The following is a 21,819-nucleotide window of genomic DNA, read 5'->3' on the forward strand; positions in this document are numbered from 1 at the left end:
ACACTTCCTCACAGGCCAGAATTCACGGAAATGGGAACGAAGTCCAAACAAATTCCTTGGGTTACACCTCCACCCCATCTTGGTGCACTCCGCCATCCGAGGAGCCCAGGGCTTCTGGTGGGCTTGTTCCCAACAGGATGTTCATTAGCGACGCACTCTTCAGGAAGTCGGGGACGGAACAGGTGGAGATGAAGATTCACATCTCAGGCTCGTAGCAGTTTTTATCATGCTAATGTATTAATACAATCAAATGTTTACAAAACTTGCATGACAAAACTATCTTCACTCTATTTTTGTTTTAACTTTAGAATTTTAATATTGAAGAGTCATAATGTTTCTTTTAGTCTCCACCCTTTCCACAGCTTCCCATTTTACCATGTTCTTTTTCAGTCTGCAACATCTGGCTTTCATAACCTAAGTCAACGCTGCTTTCCAACTCCTAATGGACTTCAAATAGGAGGTCTGGCCACTGTGCTGTGTCTGCACCCTGGCATAACAATTACATAAATATTTGCTTTTTAGGGGGAAATTGATGGAGGGGAATATGAAACAAGATGTTATGGTATTTCTGTCCCTTAAATTTAATTGGTAACTGATTACTAATTACTGTTGTTGGAAACAAGAGAGAGAGAGAGAGAGAGAGAGAGAGAGAGAGAGAGAGAGAGAGAGAGAGAGAGAGACAGAGAGAGAGACAGAGAGAGAGAGAGAGAGATGCAGAGAGAGAGAGAGAGATGCAGAGACAGAGAGAGAGAGAGAGAGAGACAGAGAGACAGAGACAGAGAGAGAGAGAGCAGTGTACAAACACATGCACAGACACTAATACTGTACTGTATGTGTGGATCAGAGAAGTACTGAGAAGTGTGGATCAGGAAATAGCTTTTAGGAAAACAAGTCTGCAAAGATTTTCAGCAAGCTAATAATTCACAGCAATGACCCCTAAACCCATCACTCATTTCACAGCTCTGAAAAATTGAAAGATCCTGGACAAACTTAGCATGTGTCCATTGCATTAGGTCTCAGTTTGAATGGACATCAGAATTATTTTAACAACTTATTTATTACCTCATGGCATTTAATTTTCAAAAAGACAAATTAAATAAAGCCGTTTATTATGGTATTGCTTGCGTTACTACCGATGACTATGCTAGACAGTAGTTTAGACAATGGTGTTTTAGTCTGTAACTAAGGCACAGAGTAATTGATTGAAATGACAGATGTTAAACTGGGCACACCTACACCTTCATTCATCTTTGCTTGAGCTTCCATGAAACTGCACATGAGATGTGTCCATTTTCAGTGCACATGCTAAAGAGGGTTCAAATCTGGCAGGCTGTATAACCTGTGTGAAAGCCTTGTTTTTTTTCTCTGATATAGCTATGTGTTTATTAACCCCATGCACCGCCCAACTCTCTGTAGAGCACAGTTAGGTGTTGAATTAAAGCCCCTGGACTCATTTTGGTGTATGTGACCAAGCAGAGACAGAAATTATTACGACTGTGTTTGGTCAGTTTGCGTATTTCACAGGCTGCGCTTGTTCCGTCGCTGAAAGTGGTACCTGCTAGCTTTAGTAGTCTGAAAGCGGGTGGGTAAATGAACCCAAGGTCGAGTGCAGACACAGGCATGTAGAATAGTGTGATCGCATTTGCTATTTGCACTCGCAGACATACGTTGCATTATCGAGATATGCTAAAATAACTGTTCTCCCATGTGAAATAAACCTCTCATATTAAATGACTGCTTTCCTGTACATAACTCAGTCTCTTAGACATGGAGTGAACCATAACTAAACCAGCTAACATTTTGCATACACGTTTTTGTGATTTACAATATTTATAGTGATATATTTTCCTGTTCAGGGTTTTCTTTGTTCAGATCACATATGGCTGCATGATCCTGCCTGTTGTGTCACTTACGCCGGTCGTTTACGTTGCCAGCGAGACATCACGGTCAATCTTTATGCGATCTGACACACCCCCCGAGTTCTGTGCGAGCAGCATCTCGAGTTTTTGGAGCATTTAACTACTATAAACTTTATGAATACATATATATTTCTTGGAAATCACGTTGTTGAAAATTATTCTAATGCATACCTCTACTATTAAAATGATTGTAAAACTAAACACGCACTTTAGCACCAGGATAAAGTTTGTTGTGTGTTTTGCTACCTCTTTTCCATCACTATGATTTTTCACTTCACCATGTCAGAGATTCTGTCTAGTAAAGAATTACACGTGAAGTGTAACCGCAAATGGGTTACCCAGCCTGATCCCATGAAGAATCTAATAAAATTCTATCCATTGACAACTAGGTTCAGACATTATCATCCAATATCAGTAGGCTATGGGTGACACCAGCCAAAGCATGGCCAAGAGACATGTTGACTTAAAAGTGGGAGAACACAGACTCACTGTTTCCAATCAAACGCCAAATCCACTGGCTTCCTATTTCCCTGTTTCCATATTGGTTACCATAATTCTTCTCTCGTCACGTTCAGGAAACAGCAGCATGATCTGTATCTGTACAGAAGGGATGCTGGCCTAGTCTAAACACGGAGGAAGCACAGAGATGCAATCCTGCCTGCTCCATCACAGGGCATGAACATCAGCCATGATTGCACAAACACCAGCAGCAGCAGGAGTCTCATGGGCTAAAGCCAAACACGCCAGTCACTCCGCAAGAGGCAAGAATGGGAAAAGGCCTGCCTGAATAAGACCAACAGAACAGCCAGACAGCAAACAGGGAAAGAACTGTGCACAAAGTCATGCAGCTCTTGATTACACCAAGACTAGGGCCCCATGAAAGTTAATCTTTCAAAACATACAGGCACTCTAATTTACCAACACAGAGAGGCAAATGTTGGAATGACAGGAATAGAATTCTGAATCCTATTCTCTTTGTCAAAGGCAATTTTCACAGTTAAACCATGTGTGAAAATGACCAAGAGCTTGTAAAAATAACGTTTTGTCTGTGAAACTCTTCCTGGTATGCACTGTGGCGATACAAACGTCAGCTCTGTATTTGTTGTCCCAGCGTTCATTGTGAAGCAACATTGAGGAAGGGCAGCAGGACATCCATCAAGTTGGTGCTTGATAAACATTTCCATCATAAGTAAAAAATCAGGGCTGGACTGGCTCCCGTTGGCTCTCTTCTCAACACAAGAATCACAGCTGAGCAGCTAGAATACCAGTGGTTTCTGTGAGAGAACTGTTGGAGATGGCAGAGAGACCCCATTTGAGGGTAAAAGTGCTTGATTTAGAAAAAAACCCACTGCACTAATTTCTGTTTGTATAGGGAGAATAGACAGCCCTATATAAAGGGTGGTGAGTGAGATGGTAAAAACTAGTTCTAGTTAGAGACAGTTAGAGAGTTATAGGTCAACAGATGGGTGGATCTCTTAAACCTATGAGGAAACAAGCAGGAGCAACTATAGGGGGAAATGGATTATGGAAGAGTCAAAATGTAGGGAGAGAAAAGGCTAAAAAATTTAGCCTGGCCTCCCTTTTGGGACCAACATCTGAACCCAGTCCAAAAGCTACATGTTTTTCTGAGCAAATAGCTGGCATGCTTAAGCAGAAGCAATTGTTTACTCTGGGAAGAACTGGATGGGGTTGCTTCAAGGAACAGAAAGAAAGCTTGGTCAAAGAGACGAATATGGTGGTTAGAGGAGCAGAAGCAGAGATTCATCTAATCAAATTTCCAAATGTTTTCTATTAACCCTTTTAAGCATAAACCAAAGTTTCACCACATGCTTAGGAATGCGCGAGTATAATCAATTTTTCATGGAATTTCTGTTATCTGATCATTTGCTGCCGTCAATAAGAGTGCTTTAGATTTTACATGGTTTTAAACCAACCCTGGCAACCAAAGTAACCTATGACATCTCTATGGCTCTGTTTGTGGTGATCTGGCAAAAGCATATGTTCTTTGGTTGGCTCATGTTTACCAGAAATGCACTGAAAGGTTTCAGAGAACTGAAAGAATTAAAGACATTCTAAGATTTATAGCAGTGCATTAAACACTTCGATCTATTGATGAGTCTATGGCAGCGCTCCTGTTTGTCATCTGGCATCCTAATCTAAATGCTGTGGGTGTAATTAGGACGTGGGTAACATTACCGTCTATTTCAGTATTACATACTGAAAATATTTCTCGGAAAGTTTTAGTAATGATTAGTAAGAACAGCTGTAGTAGGACTAGTGGCTTACTGTGAAAACCGTTAGGTTACATCGGCTGACAAGTCCATACTGACAGTCAGTCTACATTATCGTGAACGTTATAACGCCATTATGATATTATAACTTTTAATAACGAACCCACTCCTGGATTTGACCAGTATCTGCGACGTGGAAGTCAACTTCCTCACAACTATTAACATGACATCGTTCGTATCGGTTTATAGAATGTCGAAATGAGTAAAACTGTAACCAGCATTTCATAATACATCTTCACGCGTATTTCCCTACGGAGACAAAGAGGCTGCACACTACTGCTAAAATAAGAGTTTTCCTCAGTCCACGAAATCCGCCCCTTTTTGTCCCCTGTCCAAATTTGCCCTCAACTTGAGCAGACCGCTACTTCGAAGTGTGTGCGTCAGACCCAGTGGTGTGTATTGACCCAACGGTTCATGGTAAGAATACCAGACGCTCAGTGGAAAAGTTACAGGCTATCAGAAAGCAGGAGCGCGTAGCCTGCTGGAATGTCACACGCACGGACTACATGTTCAACGACCAACGGCTGTGTGCTTAATTGATCTTTATCAGGTAAGATGGCGTGGATGGCTACGAAAAACGGGTTTATTTTAGGCTCTAACTGCAGCTAGCACGTCAGATGTTGCAATTTGAATTCGATTTGGCTTTATTAATTCTGACAGATTTTTACACGTGGCTGAACAATCTGTTTGTATATAGTATATAAATATAACAAATTATAGAGTTAAATATTTAGGTGACTGAGAGATTACTTCCAATTCGAGATGCTGTAAATTTAGTATCATGTATATGGCACAGCATTGCAGCCGAACACAGCACTGTTCAAGTTTAGATTTATAGAGTTAGGCTGTTAAGTCTTACAGATTCTACCACATTGCAATACTAGAATGTATTTTAAAATGAGAAATAAATCTGAATATTGACACATACTAATATTTCTTGATGTTTTTTATATGCGTGGGGTAACAAAAGATCTTTAATTATTTATATAACTTTTAGCTTGATCTATATCCAGTCTCGGAGGCAGCCTGCTGGTTAGTCATAGTCAGTGTGAGGCCTCTCTCAATTGGTCACACAAATGAAAGTACTCAAAAATGAACTGCACAGCACAAAGAAGTTTCATAGTGTTTTTATTACACTATTAGAGAATCCTTCACTGTACTAACAAACCTTTATGCACTGCTGGGAAACACATCTCAAATTAACTGTCCAGTCTTTGATCAAAGGTTGGGCATCATCCAGGCCTAATGGATTATGGACATATGGCATAGCATCAGCACACTCTTATCCATACAGTATAACAGTTTGCTTCTTATTCATTGTTGTATAATAGATTGGTCGAGTTGTTCTATTAAAAGTATATGACCTAAGCGGTATTACTTTACATGGTTATGCTACATTAACATAAACCACCATGAACCACTTTTTAAATTAAATGGTCTTGGTCTAAAGTCTAATATGATAAAATTGGTAATAAAAGTTCGATAAGGGAATAATCCAAGAAGACTTGAAAGAAAATGCATGTTTGATTTGACAGTGTTTCTATAATAGGGTGCAAATCTGATTCATTTGTGTCCTTACAAAAACATGGTTACCCTGGGAAGGAGGAGTCATGGAAGTAAGGTCACTTAGTGGGTGAAAATAAATGAGTCTATTATCTCACTTGTTTGTTCACCTGGTTAACTCAAAGGGCAGGCCCACCTGAGAGAGCTGGTCTTTCTCAGAGAGGAACGAGGAACAAGGCAACATAATGAGAGTGAGACTTTAACTGAGTCTCTGTGTCCTTCACATCGTGAAATAAGGCCCGAAGCACATGGCTTGGATATGCTAACAGACCTATATCTTTACAGTAAAAGGGAACACGAGGAGCGGATCAGATGATACGTCTCCTGTCCCCCTGAACAGCAGGCCTGTTACCCATATACTGGCAGGCTAGTGAGGATTTTCAGAAGAACCTAAACATGTTTCCAATCTCAGAAGTAGACACTCTTCAGTAGGGTCCAGTACTGTTGTGTCCGGGAATGTGTTCACACACACGGGTCCCATTATTGTGCGGTTTCAGAAGTTTACATGCAAACCTCCCTTATGACTACGTGCCTTTCCTGGTTTTCAGAACAGAGCAATGATTGCATTGTGTATATGCTTTAGGGTGCATCAGGACTTATACCAGGTTTGTTTGCCTGCACAGCCTGTGTCTAATTTTGTGAAGTTATCTGGCAGCATGGTTGAAAACTTTGCAGTTGTCCATGCATTACTGGAGCATTGTGCTGACATATCAGGCGACATTGGTGACCTTCAGGGCAGTGACTGTAGGCAGGACAAACAACTGGAACCCCTTTATTTCCTCTTTGTTCCATTAGTTTAGAAATAGGTGATTAATTCATGATAAGAACCTCTCACTTAAAGTTTTGGGACCAAAGTCAGTAGGATGTAGATGACAGGTATGTTTATTAGAACATTTCCAGTTGTTACAGTCATAGCAGACACCAGCGTGTAGAATCCAAACAGGCAGAGGTAAATGTAGGCAAGTCTACTATCAAAATCCAAAAAAAGAGGTGAATTAAGGTGTGAACTGGTTAAAAAAACAATGTCAAACAAGGAACAAAGAAATAAGGAACAAACTGATGGCATAACACTCACAAGATTTCGCAAAGGACAGTGATGGGGATGATATCACATACAAGTGACGGGTTCAGATAGTCATGAGGAAGGCGGAGCAGGGCAGAGCTAGGGCGTGATAGGCCAGACAGTTGGGGAGACTTGTAAAGATCTATGACTGTGAATTATATCGCGACAGGTTGACATTTGATAACTTATTATTTAGCCGATAGAATGGAAAGTCTTGATGTTGATTTACAATGTGATGTTCTAACCTCAGTCTTCCCTTTTAACGCAGGCTGCTTATCTTCAGAAAACCCCTCACAAAATGCCAAATGGACTGATGGAGGCAGAGTGGACTGAAGGGAGGGACATGAGGAGACAGGTGATTGCATGGTGAGGGCAGAGTCCACTGGCCAGGACCTTGCGTAATAACGCAGGGCTAAAAATGCAAGGCTGCCCAGCTGTCATAGACAGAGATGTTGTGTTGTTCTGGCCTCCCTCAGTGAACACAGCCTACAATAAGAGCCAGGGCAGAGGTCATAGAGTGAACAAGGATCATGGGAGTGCTCGGTCTGACTAATTAGGCACAGGGAGCTGTTTCTTCAGCTGATAGCTCCATCATTCAAAGGATTTAGAATGATGTGATGCTCATGACTCAAAGTATTTTTTTATACTTAACTGCTTTGATAGGAATCATGCTTGTGGGTGGATGACATCAGTTTTGTCAGGGGATATTAACACTTTATTAGCACAGTTTTGAATTTCACATACACTACTGCAACAAGAAGGACTGCTGATGTGCTTCGGGCCATAGAGCTCGCCATAGCTGAAACAGGGCTGAGCTGTTCTCCATATGAGGACGTGGGACACAGTACAGAGTGGGATAAAGAGAACCTACCACTCTTAAAAGGGAAGTCAGTTGAAATAAGAGGCCGGGAATTGGAGTGTGGACAAGAACAAATTAAAAGGCTGTCTGGGAGCTGACGTAACCCTGTTGGAGCGCTGTAATAATTCATTAATGAAGTCAAACGTAACATGTGTGGGAGGTCAGTCTCAGTGGAAAGCTCATAAAACAGAAAAGCCTGTAAAAGTCTACATCTTTGTCAAAATCTTTAAGAAGCAAATGCCATTACACATTCCTTATAGAAACAACAACAAAAGACAGGTAAGGTATGGCAGTGTGTGTTGATTTTCTGATAATATTTTTAGATTAAGTGAGTTTAGAGGATTTCTGTTGTGATAGCACTGGGCATCTTGGGTGGTTCTGGCTATAAATAATTTTTCAAAATTTGAATATTCAAATGGTTGCAGCTGTGCTTTGTAAAGAACTTGTCTAATTTTTCTCAACCCAAAAGTCAAAACCTCTTCACTTAAAGCAGTTCTTTTTGCCATACAATATATTTAAAATGACCATGATTCTGTGTTATTTGCAAAAACTAAATATTTCCGTCTTAATTTAAGGTCCGTAATTTAAGGAGTCACTTGGAATTTAGACATTTTGGAAGAAACGGACTTTAGCCTGGAAAATTTGGCATGGAACACCATCTCATTTTTCAGAGTGTAGAATCAGCAGGATAACCAACAGCACAGCAGTAACAGCGCAATTATTTTTGTATCTCGGTACTGCCCGCTCATACCACATGGACCACGTCACTTTCTTTCTTTTTCTTTTTTTCAAAAACAGAGGCTTGCCGATATTTTCTTAGCATTTGATCTTCCCCGGCACACAGTAGTGAGGGTTCTCAGATTCACTGGAGAAGGAATACTTGGTTTCAATCCTGAACCACAAAGATATCTGCAGCTGGAGCTGGATTTATTTCTGAACTTGTGTTTTCTAAACCAGAAACCCAAAACAACTGTGCAGCCCAGCATCTCTGACCACATACACAGTCCAAGTTTCCAGGAATTGGAGACATGTATATTTTCAACTTGCTTGTATCTCAATGGGATCATTTTGGATATGGACAGGAACCAGTGGCAAAACCCTTTGTGTACCTTCTCATGGAAAAACCTCTTTGAGAAACATTTCACTCAACTGCAATTTTTCTGTTCTACTCCAAGGAGCTTTGAGCTATGCATAGTTTTACGTGAATGGTAATGTGTGGATAATTTCCTGTCTAGATTGGGCCAGATTCTTTTCACCGCATAGGAGAAAATCTGAACAAAAAGCCTTGCTGGAATAGCAGGAGTTCTAGTTGGAATTCTAGGACCTCTGACTCTGGGAACCTTTGAGCTGTGCTTTTGTGTGGGTTTATTGTCAGCTCAGGACCTCTGTAGTCATGAACCTGGGCAAACTGTCTGGGCTGAAGGGCCTGGTATCACACTCCTCTGGGAAGCGACGGTTCAAAGCTGAGCTGACCCCAGACATGATCAGCCCTCCGCTGGGCGACTTCCGCCACACCATGCACGTGGGCCGGGGCGGCGACGTGTTTGGGGACACCTCGTTCCTTAGCAACCACGGCGGTGCGGGGAACGGTGGGGATGGAGACTCGCTCACCGCCTCGGAGAAGAGCGAAGGCTTCTTCTCTCGCACCCTACGCTACGTCCGCAAGACTCCAGACCGGCCGCGGGGGGGTTCCAAAGACCTGTCCCCACCACCTCCACCCATCTCCCCCATTATAAAGAACGCAATCTCCCTCCCCCGTCTGGATGTGGACTCACCCAACGGCTGTCCTGTGAAGGTGCTGTTTCCTAGCTCCCCGAAACCTCCTGAGGACTCCACTTACTCTTACGGTAAGAGCAGTATGACAGCACACCAGACCCTTCACCTGGACATCCTGACTTTCATTTATTCTGGGATCAGTTCAGTGTTATATCATGTTTTGCTTATATTTTTTGAGAATTCTGAAGCACTTGGTGTTATGCTTCAGAGCTTGAGATTATAATCATAAAATTGTACCCTGAGGCAAATTCTTACAGGCTTAACAAAGGCTTTTCTCACTCAGTAATTAATAATGCCCTTGAATGTCAGTACACATTCACACCCACACAAATCACCTCTACCACATACAAAGTAGTGTCTGAATTCCAGTACTACTCATATAAATGTAAGCCATGCCTCACTGTCTGATCTCTTCCGTATACACATATAACCAAATGCACGAAATAGACCCATAGCATAGCAGTCTATTTCTCCACGTTGCTAAGAGGTCTAGAGTTACACTTGTGAGTATGGAGTCCTGCGGAAAGCTTTCTGAAAATGATTGAGCCTCCATTTTCTCTTTAATGTTACCAACTCTGCCATGTTCAGAGTGTTTTCGTCTTCTCGATCTCACTGGGATCCCCCATGCTGAGTCACCCTTCTCTGAGCCAGCATACTCACAGAGAAAAATAAAAGGTGCTGTAGAAATGGCGGATTAAGGACAGACTGAACTATGATCTGTGTGTAGGAGTGGGTGAATTTACAGTACAGAATAAGCGACATATTTTTCATGTAGATTCACTGACAAAGTTGGAGCCTCTGGTAACCAGTTTCAACAACTCACCCATAAACTCAATTTGCTTTTCTGACAGTGATGGAATACATATTAAGCAAACAACATGGAAACAGACAACTCTGTGGGTTCAAACATGTTCACTCCAAATTCTCCACTACAAAGCATTTTGTTTTGGTGGTCATGTATTGAACAGGGACACGATTTATTGTCTCAGTGTTTACATAGTACATTGTTTGTAGTATTTCATGCCTTTACTATATTGACCTTTTGTTTTTCAATACATTTATTTTGTTGAAGTTAAAAATGTGATTTGCTTTGCAGTCTCTATCCTTTTGTCAGATACAATCACTGCTTGATTTTGTGCATGCTGTACTTATGATTACACATTAAATGAAGGGCAGTGCATGTCTGCATTTCTTTAGGCAAAGCCTGATGAATTTAAGGAGTGGTCTGTGCTGTCACAGCATGAATTAGGCATGAAAATGTACAAGGCCCACGTATTCTGGACATACTCTTAGTCTTCACTGCCCCCTGCTGGAGACTAATGAATCAAACCCCCTCTTTCTTCCTCCTACATTAAAGGCAGCAGCTCATGCGTTATCATACCAGCAGTTACAGGCACCGTCTGGTTTCTGTCTCACACTCTCTGTAGGGGTGGAGTCCGGTTTTGTCACACTGCCCAGGCTGTCCCGCACAGAGCGGTCCTCGCAAGGTGCCTCTCCCTCGGGCTGTGCTGCCGAAGTCCGCCGAGGGTCTCTCACAGACGGGGGAATGCTGTACCTCACCTGCCCTGACTCCCTCAGCCCTTCTGACTCCATGAACTCCTTCACTGTCGACCTCGGCCCCTCCCTCATGTCAGAAGTCTTTGCCATGATTGACAGCCCAAATGCCCACCAGGAAGCCAACAGGTCCTCCGAAGTGCCACGCAAGCCGGAGCCCTCCTTTGGGCTGGCCAATGGAAGCACCATGCCGGACACGGACACGAGAACCTCATTGGTGGATTCCCTCCTGAGGGAGGACTCTGAGGGAAGGAGCCGCTTGTACGGAGCAGAATGGGCCTATGGGAACATGGTAAACGGTGAGACCCAGAAAAGGGGTGTGGCCAGCGACCTGATGTGGCCCTCCCACGTGGAGGAATGTGGCATGGAAGCGGAGAGGTTCCAGAAGGCCACCGATGTGCTGGCACGTCACTACGGCAATGGCAGCACGACACACAGGAGCACGAGCGGCTCCCAGAGGAGAAGCCCCTGTGCCTATCCAGAGGATGAGGAGGAGATCAAAGTCTAGCCTTGAAATAAGGATATGCTACAGCTCACACTAGTTTACACATCAAATGGAATCAAACTGAAGCTGATACCCTTGACTGAGCATGTTTCGCATCGACGGTCTTAAGTGATGCACAGGACAGTGAGGTTGAAAAGGTAATGAAGTCTGTTGTATGTGTGTCGGGGCATTTGAAGTGTAGTGTGCGTGGTGACAGAAAATGAAGAATGTGAAGAATGTTTGGAGTTTATCAGAAGTGGACACAGCATTTAATACATGTTTGAGTGAGATGATTAGAGAACCAATTTACCTTACTATCCTTTTGCTTTGTTTAAATATGAAAATTGGTTACATTATGAGCCAAAGAGCAGGAATCCAAGTAAGGTAGCATTCAACCTTCAGAAACTAATTGTGAGAAACACTTTTCTCTGTCAGTGGAGTTAAGCCTACAAGTGTAGTAATAAAAGTCTTACATTAGAAAATATATCACATTTAACTCAAGATATTCAAGGTAAATGCCAGTGCCTGCTAAAAGCCTTTTTTTCCCCTAAAATTAATTAACACGTTTTTGTGTCTTTGTTGTGTCAAAGTCATTTTTTTGTAGTCATTGTGTTTTTAACCATCCATGTAATTTATATGGTCTTTTTTATCTGGGACAGTTGTTTCTGTTTGTCAGGGTTATGCATACATTCTGATGCTCTATGCTGTGATATCTGAAATCAGGCCACACAGTATATTTTTAACAGTCCTGGATTTTTTTTTTATATTTACTGTAGTTTATTGAGCAATAAATATTTACATATACAAATAATCTATGGATTTATAAAAACACTTTTGCCAGTTTTGTAATAAAGTTATCTTTATACAAACATGTTCAGCACATCAAAGCTGCAGATTAAGACAGCTAACATAATGTTTGTTTTAACTTCTTTTTATATAAAGACATAAGAGTTGATTCCTCAATCATGTCATGATATATGTTTTACATGTACGGATGTGCCTCTTTGCACAGGAAATATACACAATGCCAATATTCCTATATAAATGATACCAATACTATTTGTAATAAAATAAAGACAACAAAAGCGTGAATGAAAACACTATTTTACATGTGACTGTAATTTTCCTACTGCAGATTATGAATACTCGATCACTCGAGGGCATTCTTACACGTATTATGTGCATTGGAGCACAATTCTGAAACCCAAACATTTTCATCTCTTAGTACAAAGGCTGATGTAATCAGGCTTGAGGAAAACAAAAACGATATTTTGCTAAACTGTTATATACATGGAAACAGCACAGCGTTCCCCCAGTCAGAGACACTGATGGAGCTGGCGCCGCCCTGCAGGACGCACTCACTCAGCTAAGGACGACAGCTCCTTCACCAGCTGCTGGGGTGGCAGAGGAGGGGGCACTTTGGGCCTCTTGCCCTGGTATTTTTTCTGCAAAGCTCCTTCGGGGGGAGGGGAGGGCGGAGCTTGAGGCTTGGCCGACGCTGGCGGTGGTGTTTCGGAGATGGTGTGCACACTTGCTGGATAGCTTCTTGGCATCGGCATCGGAGGAATTCCAGTCTGGCTCGAGGGAGCAATGGGGGCTTTGGGCTTCCCGTAGTTTATAGCAGAATCTTTGTTATACGACCTGCTCTGAATGAAGGACCTCCTTGCTACAACACAAAAAAGAAAAATGACAATTTAGGACAAGGGGGTTTTTTTATTTTGTTTTCAAAATTTTTTTAAGCACTGGGCATTACTGCAATGTTTGTGTAAATGGAAGGCATCATACGTTTGAAAGGGGTGGTGATCTTTAGTGTGGCTTCTGGAGAACGAGGAGTCGAATCTGAGTGAGTCACCGGACCACTGGAAGTCTTTGGTTCCGTTTCAGCCTGACTCTGGAGGAGCTGGGGCGTAGGTTCGGATTTGGGTCGGGGCAGATTTTGACAGGCGACTCGATTTGGACCTGGGTCCTGAGCGGGTGCCTGACCATCCTTGGCTGGACCATTATTGTCCCACACTGTTGCACCACGCTGCAGTAGGCCAGTCCTAACAATTACCCCTGTCCCGAAGACGTCTGTTGAAGCTGAGCTAGATGGGATTAAGGAGAAGAGACTATATCAGCAGTACCGCTGAGACCTAAATTGTTCTTCTCATAAAATGGAATCTGTTGATTTCCAAATGTATATGCGTTTATGATGAAGTTGTTTTATAAAAAACTTGAAGTACAGGATTGAACTCCTGTGTAATTAGCTAATACCTGTCGGTTTTTGAGACAGAAGCAGTTGGGGAAGGCGGAATGATGCTATCAGACAGGGACCTTTGAGGTACAGAAGGAGACAGTACTGGCAGTTCTGGAATCTCAAAGTCAACCTCTGGAGAACAACAGTGTAAAGGCAGAAGAGTGGCATTAATATAAGGGGGACTGATATAAACTGATTCTGTATATATCCATTTCCCAGCAGCGTGGTGGTTTACCTTCAGGAAATAAGCTCTTGGAGTACTGGATCAGTGGTTCTATAATTGTTACGACCTGAACCGAGGAGGCTGATGCCATGTCCAGTAAGGAGGTCTCCCTTGGGGGGGGGGAAGTGGGGGGTTACAAAAAATATCCCGGAACAACACTTCTTGATCACCTTCTCTGTTGCAGTGTGGTGAAGTGAAACACCTGTGTGTGTTTAAGTGCGTGTTATACTAACCCCTCAATACGAGGCCATAGGAGGTTGGGTCCAAGCACTATTGCAATATTACTGGGACTCATTTTGTTCACTGACTGCTGCTCTGATAAACACGCCAGGAACTGAATAAGGTATCTGGGCCAGGGAGGAAGTGGTTAAAAGTTAGTCTTGACAACTCCAGTGAAATTCAACAGACAAGAGTTTCAGGAGAACTTACCGAAGGTTGTTGTAGTTTTCTGGTGGTAGTTTTATCAATGCAGCTCGCAATTGATCCAGTTTATCCTGTAATTCTTTCTCTCTTCAAAAAGAGTTAGGGACATGGAATTACAAATTAATGTTGGTATAAAAGTATGCATGCATCTGAGCATTAAGTGCATGCTTTGAATGTAAGTGACTCCAGTGCACAGGAGAACTTACCCTGCAGCTCTGAACCAGTCACTATATAGTTCAAAAGTCATCAGTGGTTCTGGTAGCTCTCTTAGGTAAGACTTCAGAGCACCTACCAAGGCATTCAGTCCACATGTCAGTACTGACATGCAATGATTTGATCATAGCAGACATTAAACTAACGAACAAAGCACCTTGACTGATTGGAGTGTTATTGTTGAAACTGTCACCTCCTGCCAAAAGCCGTAAACACCCACATACCTCAAGTCACACTACAGACACCATTGTCAAAATCAGGTGTGACATATCAGGCATGTCAGATTGACTCTGACTGCTCTGGTCCTCTGACCTGCTACAGCGTGAGGATCAACGTTGAACTCCATTTGGTCCACAGCCCCTGAGTCCAGACTAAATTTCAGCTTCCTCACCACCGAGGTGGCCGCAGCCAGCCGGAACAGGCCCTAGGCAGGTCCGACAAGCCATATGAGGTCATGATCAGTAATAGGAACAGAAACAGTTCATATATAAACCACACAGAAGGTCTGGACGCTTAGTGATGTGCACGTGCATGTGTGTAGATGTGTGTTTCCAAACATATTTTACCTAAAAATACTAGCAATGCTAAAAAGGAAAGATAGCATAGACTGAAAGCACATTTATGATAGTAAATGCAAACAAACAAGTTGCTTTTAAATGAATAGCGGCAATAGCTCTTCAGGCTAAAGTCAGGATGAAATCATCTCACCTCTTCCTGGAGCCCAGTGCGCAGCAGCATGTTAACACACTCTTGAATGGGCAGAGCAATCTCTCGGTTGCAGCTCCGCAGGTGTGAGAGTAGCGGCTCCCCATACACTTTCCTTATAGAGAGTCCCACCTGGGGCTCTGTGTTCACACACCCACACACACACACACACACACACACACACAAGAAATGGTTCTATCTGCTAATTAAAAGAATTTAGATCTAAACCCTGATCCAGATGTTTACTTCTGCGTTCCACTTTGCATTTCATTGGTCCTTACTTGAAGAACCTGCAGATCTCTGAGCACTACATCTGAGCAGTAGACAGTGATCCTATATACTAGTAATCCCGTGTGTGAGGGATGAGACCACACACTACTGCAGCATTCCTACCGTGTACCAAAACTAACAAAGGATTCTATACAGGGATTACAAACGTATTTCAACTACTAACTGCTCATTAAACAGTTTTATTAAAAACTAAGCTAACCCATATGTAATTAAATGTTTTATTTATCTATTTTGTTATTGGTAAAAATGGATGCCTTGTTCTACTTGATTCTGTTAAAGAGAAACTAACCTGCTTGACTGTGACTTTCCTTGAGTTCAGTGATATTTTTTTCCAAGAATTCATAGGAAGCTTTGTGATGTTCAGCCTGGAGCTCTAAAAGCTACAGGGAGTAAACAGTAAGTAAACTCTAACTTCAAACATTTCACTTACACCAAAAGCATTCAGTACTCACGCGAGTGAAGTAGCTGGCGTACTCATCTTCTTTAGTAGCAAAATGATATAGGTCTGCTGAATACTGATCCTATGAATGAAAACTAACATTTTACTTCTTCCATTATGAACACTGTCTAAGATGGCAAATATGGTTTCTCAGTGAATAAAGAGAAGCATCTATTAGGAGCCTGTACTAATGAATGGATTTAGCCTGTACTATTAGTAGCGACTTAATCCCTTCTTTAGTACTTGCTAAATCCCTTCATTAGTATGTGCTAAATACCTTAATTAGTACATATTAAAATTCCTTCATTAGTATGTGCTAAATACCTTCATTAATACATGCTAAATCCCTTTATTAGTATTGGCTAAATCCCTTCATTAGTACGTGCTAAATCCCTTCATTAGTTTGTGCTAAATACCTTCATTAGTACATGCTAAATCCCTTCATTAGTATGGGCTAAATCCTTTCATTAGTACATGCTAAATCCCTTCATTAGTATGGACTAAATCCCTTCATTAGTTTGTGCTAAATACCTTCATTAGTACATGCTAAATCCCTTCATTAGTATGGGCTAAATCCTTTCATTAGTACATGCTAAATCCCTTCATTAGTATGGACTAAATCCCTTCATTAGTATATGCTAAATCCCTTCATTAGTACATGCTAACTAATAAAGAGATTTGGCCCATACTAATGAAGCAATTTCACCTTGATTGCCTCCAGTCTCCTCCAGGCTTCTTCCACTTCCTCTCTCAATCCGTCCTGCTTGGCCTGGGGACCTGTACTAGCCTGGGACCTGAGCATATCAGAGTGACAAGAGAAGCTAAGATCCACACAGGTTTGTGCCCTCACCAGCAAAAGGCAAAAATCTGCACACATGCAAGCTAAACATCACCTGCCCGGGCAGTGCAGGGGTAACATCTACCTGGTCCTTGCATTGTTCCAGTCTGTCGTGAGTTTGGCAAACTGCTTCTTGTTCCTTAAAATTTCAGGAAGGTCGTCCTGATCAGAGAGAATGTGCTTTCAATGATGTCAGTGGTTTCAGAATGTCTTGCGGGGGAAATAAGATCAAAGGGACGCAGCACAAGTCATTACCTCGCTGAGTTTACTCAGAGGCTCCAGGACATCTTTTTCCAGCTTCATCTCGAAGTCGGCCAGAGTTTGTGCCAAATAATTTTGCATGAAGCAGCACATTTCCAGAACTTTCCTGCAGAGACACGGGAACCAGGAGGGTTACGCAGTTTATGGTGCCCTTTTGTGTCTCACTCAGTGTCTGACTTCAGTGAGCTATACAGACCACACTAAATATTACACTACTAAATATTACAGCCTTCCCTCACCACTCAGCTCAACTTTCACTATAAAGGCCATAAAAAGAGAACAGGATCTTTTTAAACTTTGAAAAAACAGTCTGGATATCCATGGAAACTCACCTAATAGTAGAATCGCCATCAAAATCTTTGAAGCTCTCTGCCATACTGACTGAGAGCATCATGAGGGGAAGCTTTTTCTATGAGGCAATATGGAGGGTGAATAAGGTAAGATAAACACATGCATGTTATGCCTTTAGATCTGACCATAACATGCATTAAGCTTTAACCTTTTGTAAGCAAGTGGGTTTGTCAGTTCAAATTCATTAGGAGGTGATGTATAACAGATGAATGAGTTCTTGGATAGCAGGAAGGAGAAGCAGGCGGGGCGGTTCGTCACCATGCGTTTGTCTGACTCCAGTCCCTGTGGGCTCTGTAAGCAACCCAGGAGCTTCTTGTGAATTATCTGAGCAGCTTTCTTGGTTGGCTCGACGCGTTGTTCCACCTTCACACAGCCACATGACATGTACACTGATCATCTAATAATCTTATGAAAAAGGTTCTGTCTGATTGTGTGTGTGTGTGTGTGTGTGTGTGTGTGTGTGTGTGTGGCTACTGGTAATAGCTTGTGCACAACAAAAAATGGTAACATAGTGGTTAAAAAATGACTCACCAAAACCAGATCCTCAGACAGAAGGTCAGTTGCATCTTGGGACCTTTCATTATAGGAAGAGTTGAATTAAAATGTATCAGCATTCTTACAAGATCAACTTTATAGCATTAGTACTTGTTCAGCTTGCTAACAATAACTCTTTATTTGTGACATGAGCAAGATCAGAGATCAAGATCAAGATTAGAGCCACATATGACATACACATTAGTTATGTTGAGCTCTCTTAATGCAGTGCTTATCAGCTTCAATGCCCAGGTTAATGTATTTCACCTAGAACCTGTTCATTTTTTAATCCATCAAATCAGCAATGGGCTCTGATATTCATGTTGAAGTACAAGTAATATCGATACACAAAGTCAGAAAAACGAGGCAAACTGTTCGCATCAATTTTTTCACAAGCGGTCCTTCCGCTGTGTCAGTCAGCCAACATGTACATCCTAAAATTAGAGAGTGAGGGGTGCTGTGGTTATGAAGCTGACCAGAGAGAGTGGAGAGGAAGTGACTGAGGACTGAAACAGTGTTACAGGCTTTCAATTCTTAACCAAGCAACACGTCAAAGTTATAAGCTCACGGCACAGCCCAACTCAGCGGTCACATGCCCCCTTATCTAGAACTGTATGCCTTCTCATGCTGTGTGTGTCACACCCCACAGACACACTTGCCTGCTGCTGGAGGCTCTCAGCATATACAATGTTTTGAGCATGAAAAGGGGGGGGGGGGATCAAGCGAAACCACCACAGAGGATGCCACTCCTTGTTTACTGGGTCACACGCCTATCATCTCAGGTGCTCTGGGAGCCTGTTTAGTGTGACTCTTTGCACCATCAAGCAACACGTAAGCTTTAGGCAGCATTCTGACAAGGGGACAGCTTCCTGTTGAACACTGCTACAACCTTCTTCGCATCTACGGCTAAAACATCAGCACATGAATAAGCGCATTGATGTTTTAGCTAAGCCGACTAGACAGCAGACTGAAGCTTGTAAAACTCAGCACGGTATTCCATTTGCTTGGTCTACAACAGCTACTGAAAGGTTAAACCAGTTGCTTGAGCACTGTGCATGTTTACACAATTGAAGGTTGCAGTGACTTCTTGCAGTGGGTGGTGGTTTCAGAGCAGATGCTTTGTTCTGTTCGAGCCCTGCAAATCTGCCATTGTGGACCTTAATAACGCATCACGAACATCAGATACAGCAGAACAGGATGCAGACGAAATGTCTTTTTCCGTGCAGCCTGCAGACCATGCACCCTACCACAATTCAACAACACGGCTCAACAACAACACAGCTCAATAATAACAGCCAGAGCATTCCAGCATAGCTCCAGCATTGTATTCACAGCATCTCAAACAATAGCTACCGAACAGCTATTAAGGAAACTTGAGTCGTATCCTTGTAGGAATTATCCATATAATGTTTCGTCATAGGTCTCCACAGACAGATCAGTGTGATGCCTGTGGAGTCACCAGCATAGTGCAGCGGTTTGAAAGTGAACCTGATGGTGAATGTGAGGAGTCTCAGATTTTACCTCAAATCAACATATGAGGCTGAAATCTCAACAAAAATCTAGCAAGTGCTACTTTAATACTATCAGTCAAATATGTTAACACCAAGTTCATATTAACAATGTAATTTAAACAAGAAAGGTGTTAAAAGTTTCGGTAAAAATGGCTGCAAATCACTAAGACAAAACCTATGAGATTCATGTAACTCTCATATGAGAATACTTACTTCCCCACACTTCCAAACTGCTTTAGGATGTTGAATTGCTTAAGCATTATTACAACGGTTAACTTCCCTTCCAACTGACTTGTAATCCTTCTTCTTAAGCCTTGTTTAGAATTTCTTTACTTTCATGTAATGGTTAATATTGCTCTATAATTCACATAAGTAGGGAAAACAATGTCATTCACCGGAGTTCTCCATTTGAAACACTCGCGATCGACCTTCACAGATGCACACACCTCATTAAAAAAAAGAGGAAGTTACAGCATGCATTCAGGGAAGGAGATCTATGCATCATGCAGTGAAACTCTTGCAGGCCTTTCAGCCCACTCTGAAAACAGAACTACCATCACATTGCTGTATGAATCATTTTCAGGCATATTATTACCAGAGGCTTTCATGATGATGACAAAATTGAAGTAATGTCAGATTTTAAGTGACATTACATAAGGAATATCAGTTGTCATGGGCATGGTGTTAGTTAATTAAAAATGCTCCACTTTGTGTGATTTCAGAGTCATGAATTGTTTATGAAAGTTTCATTAGTCCCGTTACTAATACCTACATGAAATTATACACATCATTTCGATCTACAAATTACTGTATTTAAAGAAATTGCTGTTTTCATTGACAAATAGCATGAAAAATTGCATGTTTGGTCAACGCCTTGTTATAATAGCACAAAACAAAAACAGCAGTGGTTTCCAAAAGCAGATGTGAGAGCAACTGGGTGAACAGTACACTGATATTTCAAAGGCAAAATGTTACACTGTATAACCCAAAGTATGTGGACACTTATTATATGTGTTCATTGTACATCTTGTTCCAGAACCATGGGCATTTGTGAGGTCAGACACTAATGTTGGACTGTCCAAGTTATCCAAAACCTGTGTGATGTAATGGAAGTCATGCCTCTGTGCAGGTCACAGGACTTCTTCCAGACCAAACTAGTCAAACTGTGTCTTCGTGGATCTTCCTTTGTGCACTGGGGAAATGGTCATGTTGACAACAGGAGTGTTCAGTCAAAACTGTTGCCACAAAGTTGGAAGCAAATAACTGTCTAAAATGTCTGTATGCAGTAGCTGCAACTAAGGGGTCTAGCCCAAAGAACCCCAGATTTTTATCTCTCCTCCACCAAACATCACCATTTGCTTTCTGGTAGGTTGTGTTTTCTTGGTGTCTCCCAAACCCATATTCATACATAACACTGCCAGATAGGACATTTCTGCTACTCCAGAGTCCAGTGGCATCCTGTGTTACAATCTCCATCCAACAATTGGTCAGTAAGATTAGGTGCTGCTTGGTCTTAGAAACCCATTTCACCAAAATCCTGATGTGAGATTCTTGTGCCAATGTTGCTTCTACAATTCATTTGGAACTTTGTTGTAAACGCTGCCACAAACAATAAGCAGCTCCTTTGGCAGCAACAGAATCAAACTATATTATATTCTATATTAACTATAACAAACTATTAACTTCATCCCAAATCCTCATCAACTCATGGCTGAAGTTTTAAAGAAATACTATATGTAACATAGTAATATACACTCACCGGCCACTTTATTAGGTACAACTGTCCAATTGCTCATTAACGCAAATGTTAAATCAGCCAATCTCATGGCAGAAACTTAATGTATTTAGGCATGTGGACATGGCCAAGACGATATGCTGCAGTTCAAACCGAGCATCACAATGGGGGAGAAAAGTGATTTAAGTGACTTTGAATGAGGCATGGTTGTTGGTGTCAGACGGGCTGGTATTTCAGAAACTGCTGATATACTGGGATTTTCACACACAACTATCTCTAGGGTTTACAGAGAATGGTCCGAAAGAGAAAATATTCAGTGAGCAGCAGTTCTGTGGGCACAAATGCCTTGTTGATGTCAGAGGAGAATGGCCAGACTGGATCGAGCTGATAGAACGGCAACAGTAACATGAAAGCATGGATCCATCCTGCCTTGTATATGTAGGGCATATTTTCCTGGCACACTTTGGGCCCATTAGTACCAACTGAGCATCGTGTCATAGCTATAGCCTATTTGAGTATTGTTGCTGACCATGTCCATCCCTTTATGACC

The 21,819-nt window shown here is 41.9% G+C and overlaps 2 protein-coding genes across 5 annotated transcripts; one reads left to right on the forward strand and one right to left on the reverse strand.

The window, feature by feature from the left end:
- Positions 1 to 4,542: 4,542 nt before the first annotated feature.
- On the forward strand, positions 4,543 to 12,253 carry cdc42ep1a (CDC42 effector protein (Rho GTPase binding) 1a). Of its 3 annotated transcripts, none has more exons than XM_077000355.1 (4): positions 4,543 to 4,760; positions 7,105 to 7,202; positions 8,271 to 9,542; positions 10,899 to 12,253. In XM_077000355.1, exons 3-4 carry the CDS (start codon positions 9,089 to 9,091, stop codon positions 11,531 to 11,533), a joined length of 1,089 nt encoding a protein of 362 aa, XP_076856470.1. In that variant the 5' UTR covers positions 4,543 to 4,760; positions 7,105 to 7,202; positions 8,271 to 9,088; the 3' UTR covers positions 11,534 to 12,253. The 3 variants fall into 3 exon arrangements, with proteins under 3 accessions (XP_076856470.1, XP_076856471.1, XP_076856472.1); XM_077000356.1 differs by having other exon boundaries at positions 7,105 to 7,191; XM_077000357.1 differs by lacking the exons at positions 4,543 to 4,760; positions 7,105 to 7,202 and adding an exon at positions 7,218 to 7,974.
- On the reverse strand, positions 12,205 to 19,975 carry sh3bp1 (SH3-domain binding protein 1). 2 transcript variants are annotated; one of them, XM_077000353.1, is made up of 18 exons: positions 19,748 to 19,975; positions 18,021 to 18,063; positions 17,748 to 17,852; positions 17,471 to 17,547; positions 17,133 to 17,244; positions 16,963 to 17,039; positions 16,746 to 16,833; positions 16,053 to 16,121; positions 15,890 to 15,980; positions 15,313 to 15,449; positions 14,917 to 15,028; positions 14,598 to 14,679; positions 14,398 to 14,478; positions 14,202 to 14,315; positions 13,981 to 14,078; positions 13,763 to 13,877; positions 13,295 to 13,593; positions 12,205 to 13,175 (listed from the first exon to the last, which is right to left on the reverse strand). In XM_077000353.1, the coding sequence occupies exons 1-18, from the start codon at positions 19,792 to 19,794 to the stop codon at positions 12,868 to 12,870; spliced, it is 2,055 nt and encodes a 684-aa protein (XP_076856468.1). In that variant the 5' UTR covers positions 19,795 to 19,975; the 3' UTR covers positions 12,205 to 12,867. The 2 variants fall into 2 exon arrangements, with proteins under 2 accessions (XP_076856468.1, XP_076856469.1); XM_077000354.1 differs by lacking the exons at positions 18,021 to 18,063; positions 19,748 to 19,975 and having other exon boundaries at positions 17,638 to 17,777.
- Between the last annotated feature and the right edge of the window lie 1,844 nt (positions 19,976 to 21,819).

Source organism: Brachyhypopomus gauderio, chromosome 3, assembly GCF_052324685.1.
Source record: "Brachyhypopomus gauderio isolate BG-103 chromosome 3, BGAUD_0.2, whole genome shotgun sequence".
Classification (NCBI taxonomy): domain Eukaryota; kingdom Metazoa; phylum Chordata; class Actinopteri; order Gymnotiformes; family Hypopomidae; genus Brachyhypopomus; species Brachyhypopomus gauderio.

Bases quoted from the DNA above. Each gene is read 5' to 3' on its own strand.
- cdc42ep1a (XM_077000355.1), top strand. From the start codon at position 9,089: ATGAACCTGGGCAAACTGTCTGGGCTGAAGGGCCTGGTATCACACTCC. The intron at 9,543-10,898 runs GTAAGAGCAGTA...CACTCTCTGTAG, and splicing joins GGACTCCACTTACTCTTACG to GGGTGGAGTCCGGTTTTGTC.
- sh3bp1 (XM_077000353.1), bottom strand. From the start codon at position 19,794: ATGCTTAAGCAATTCAACATCCTAAAGCAGTTTGGAAGTGTGGGGAA. The intron at 18,064-19,747 runs GTAAGTATTCTC...CTATAATGAAAG, and splicing joins CAGTTTGGAAGTGTGGGGAA to GTCCCAAGATGCAACTGACC. The intron at 16,122-16,745 runs GTGAAATTGCTT...TTTCATTCATAG, and splicing joins GGAGACTGGAGGCAATCAAG to GATCAGTATTCAGCAGACCT.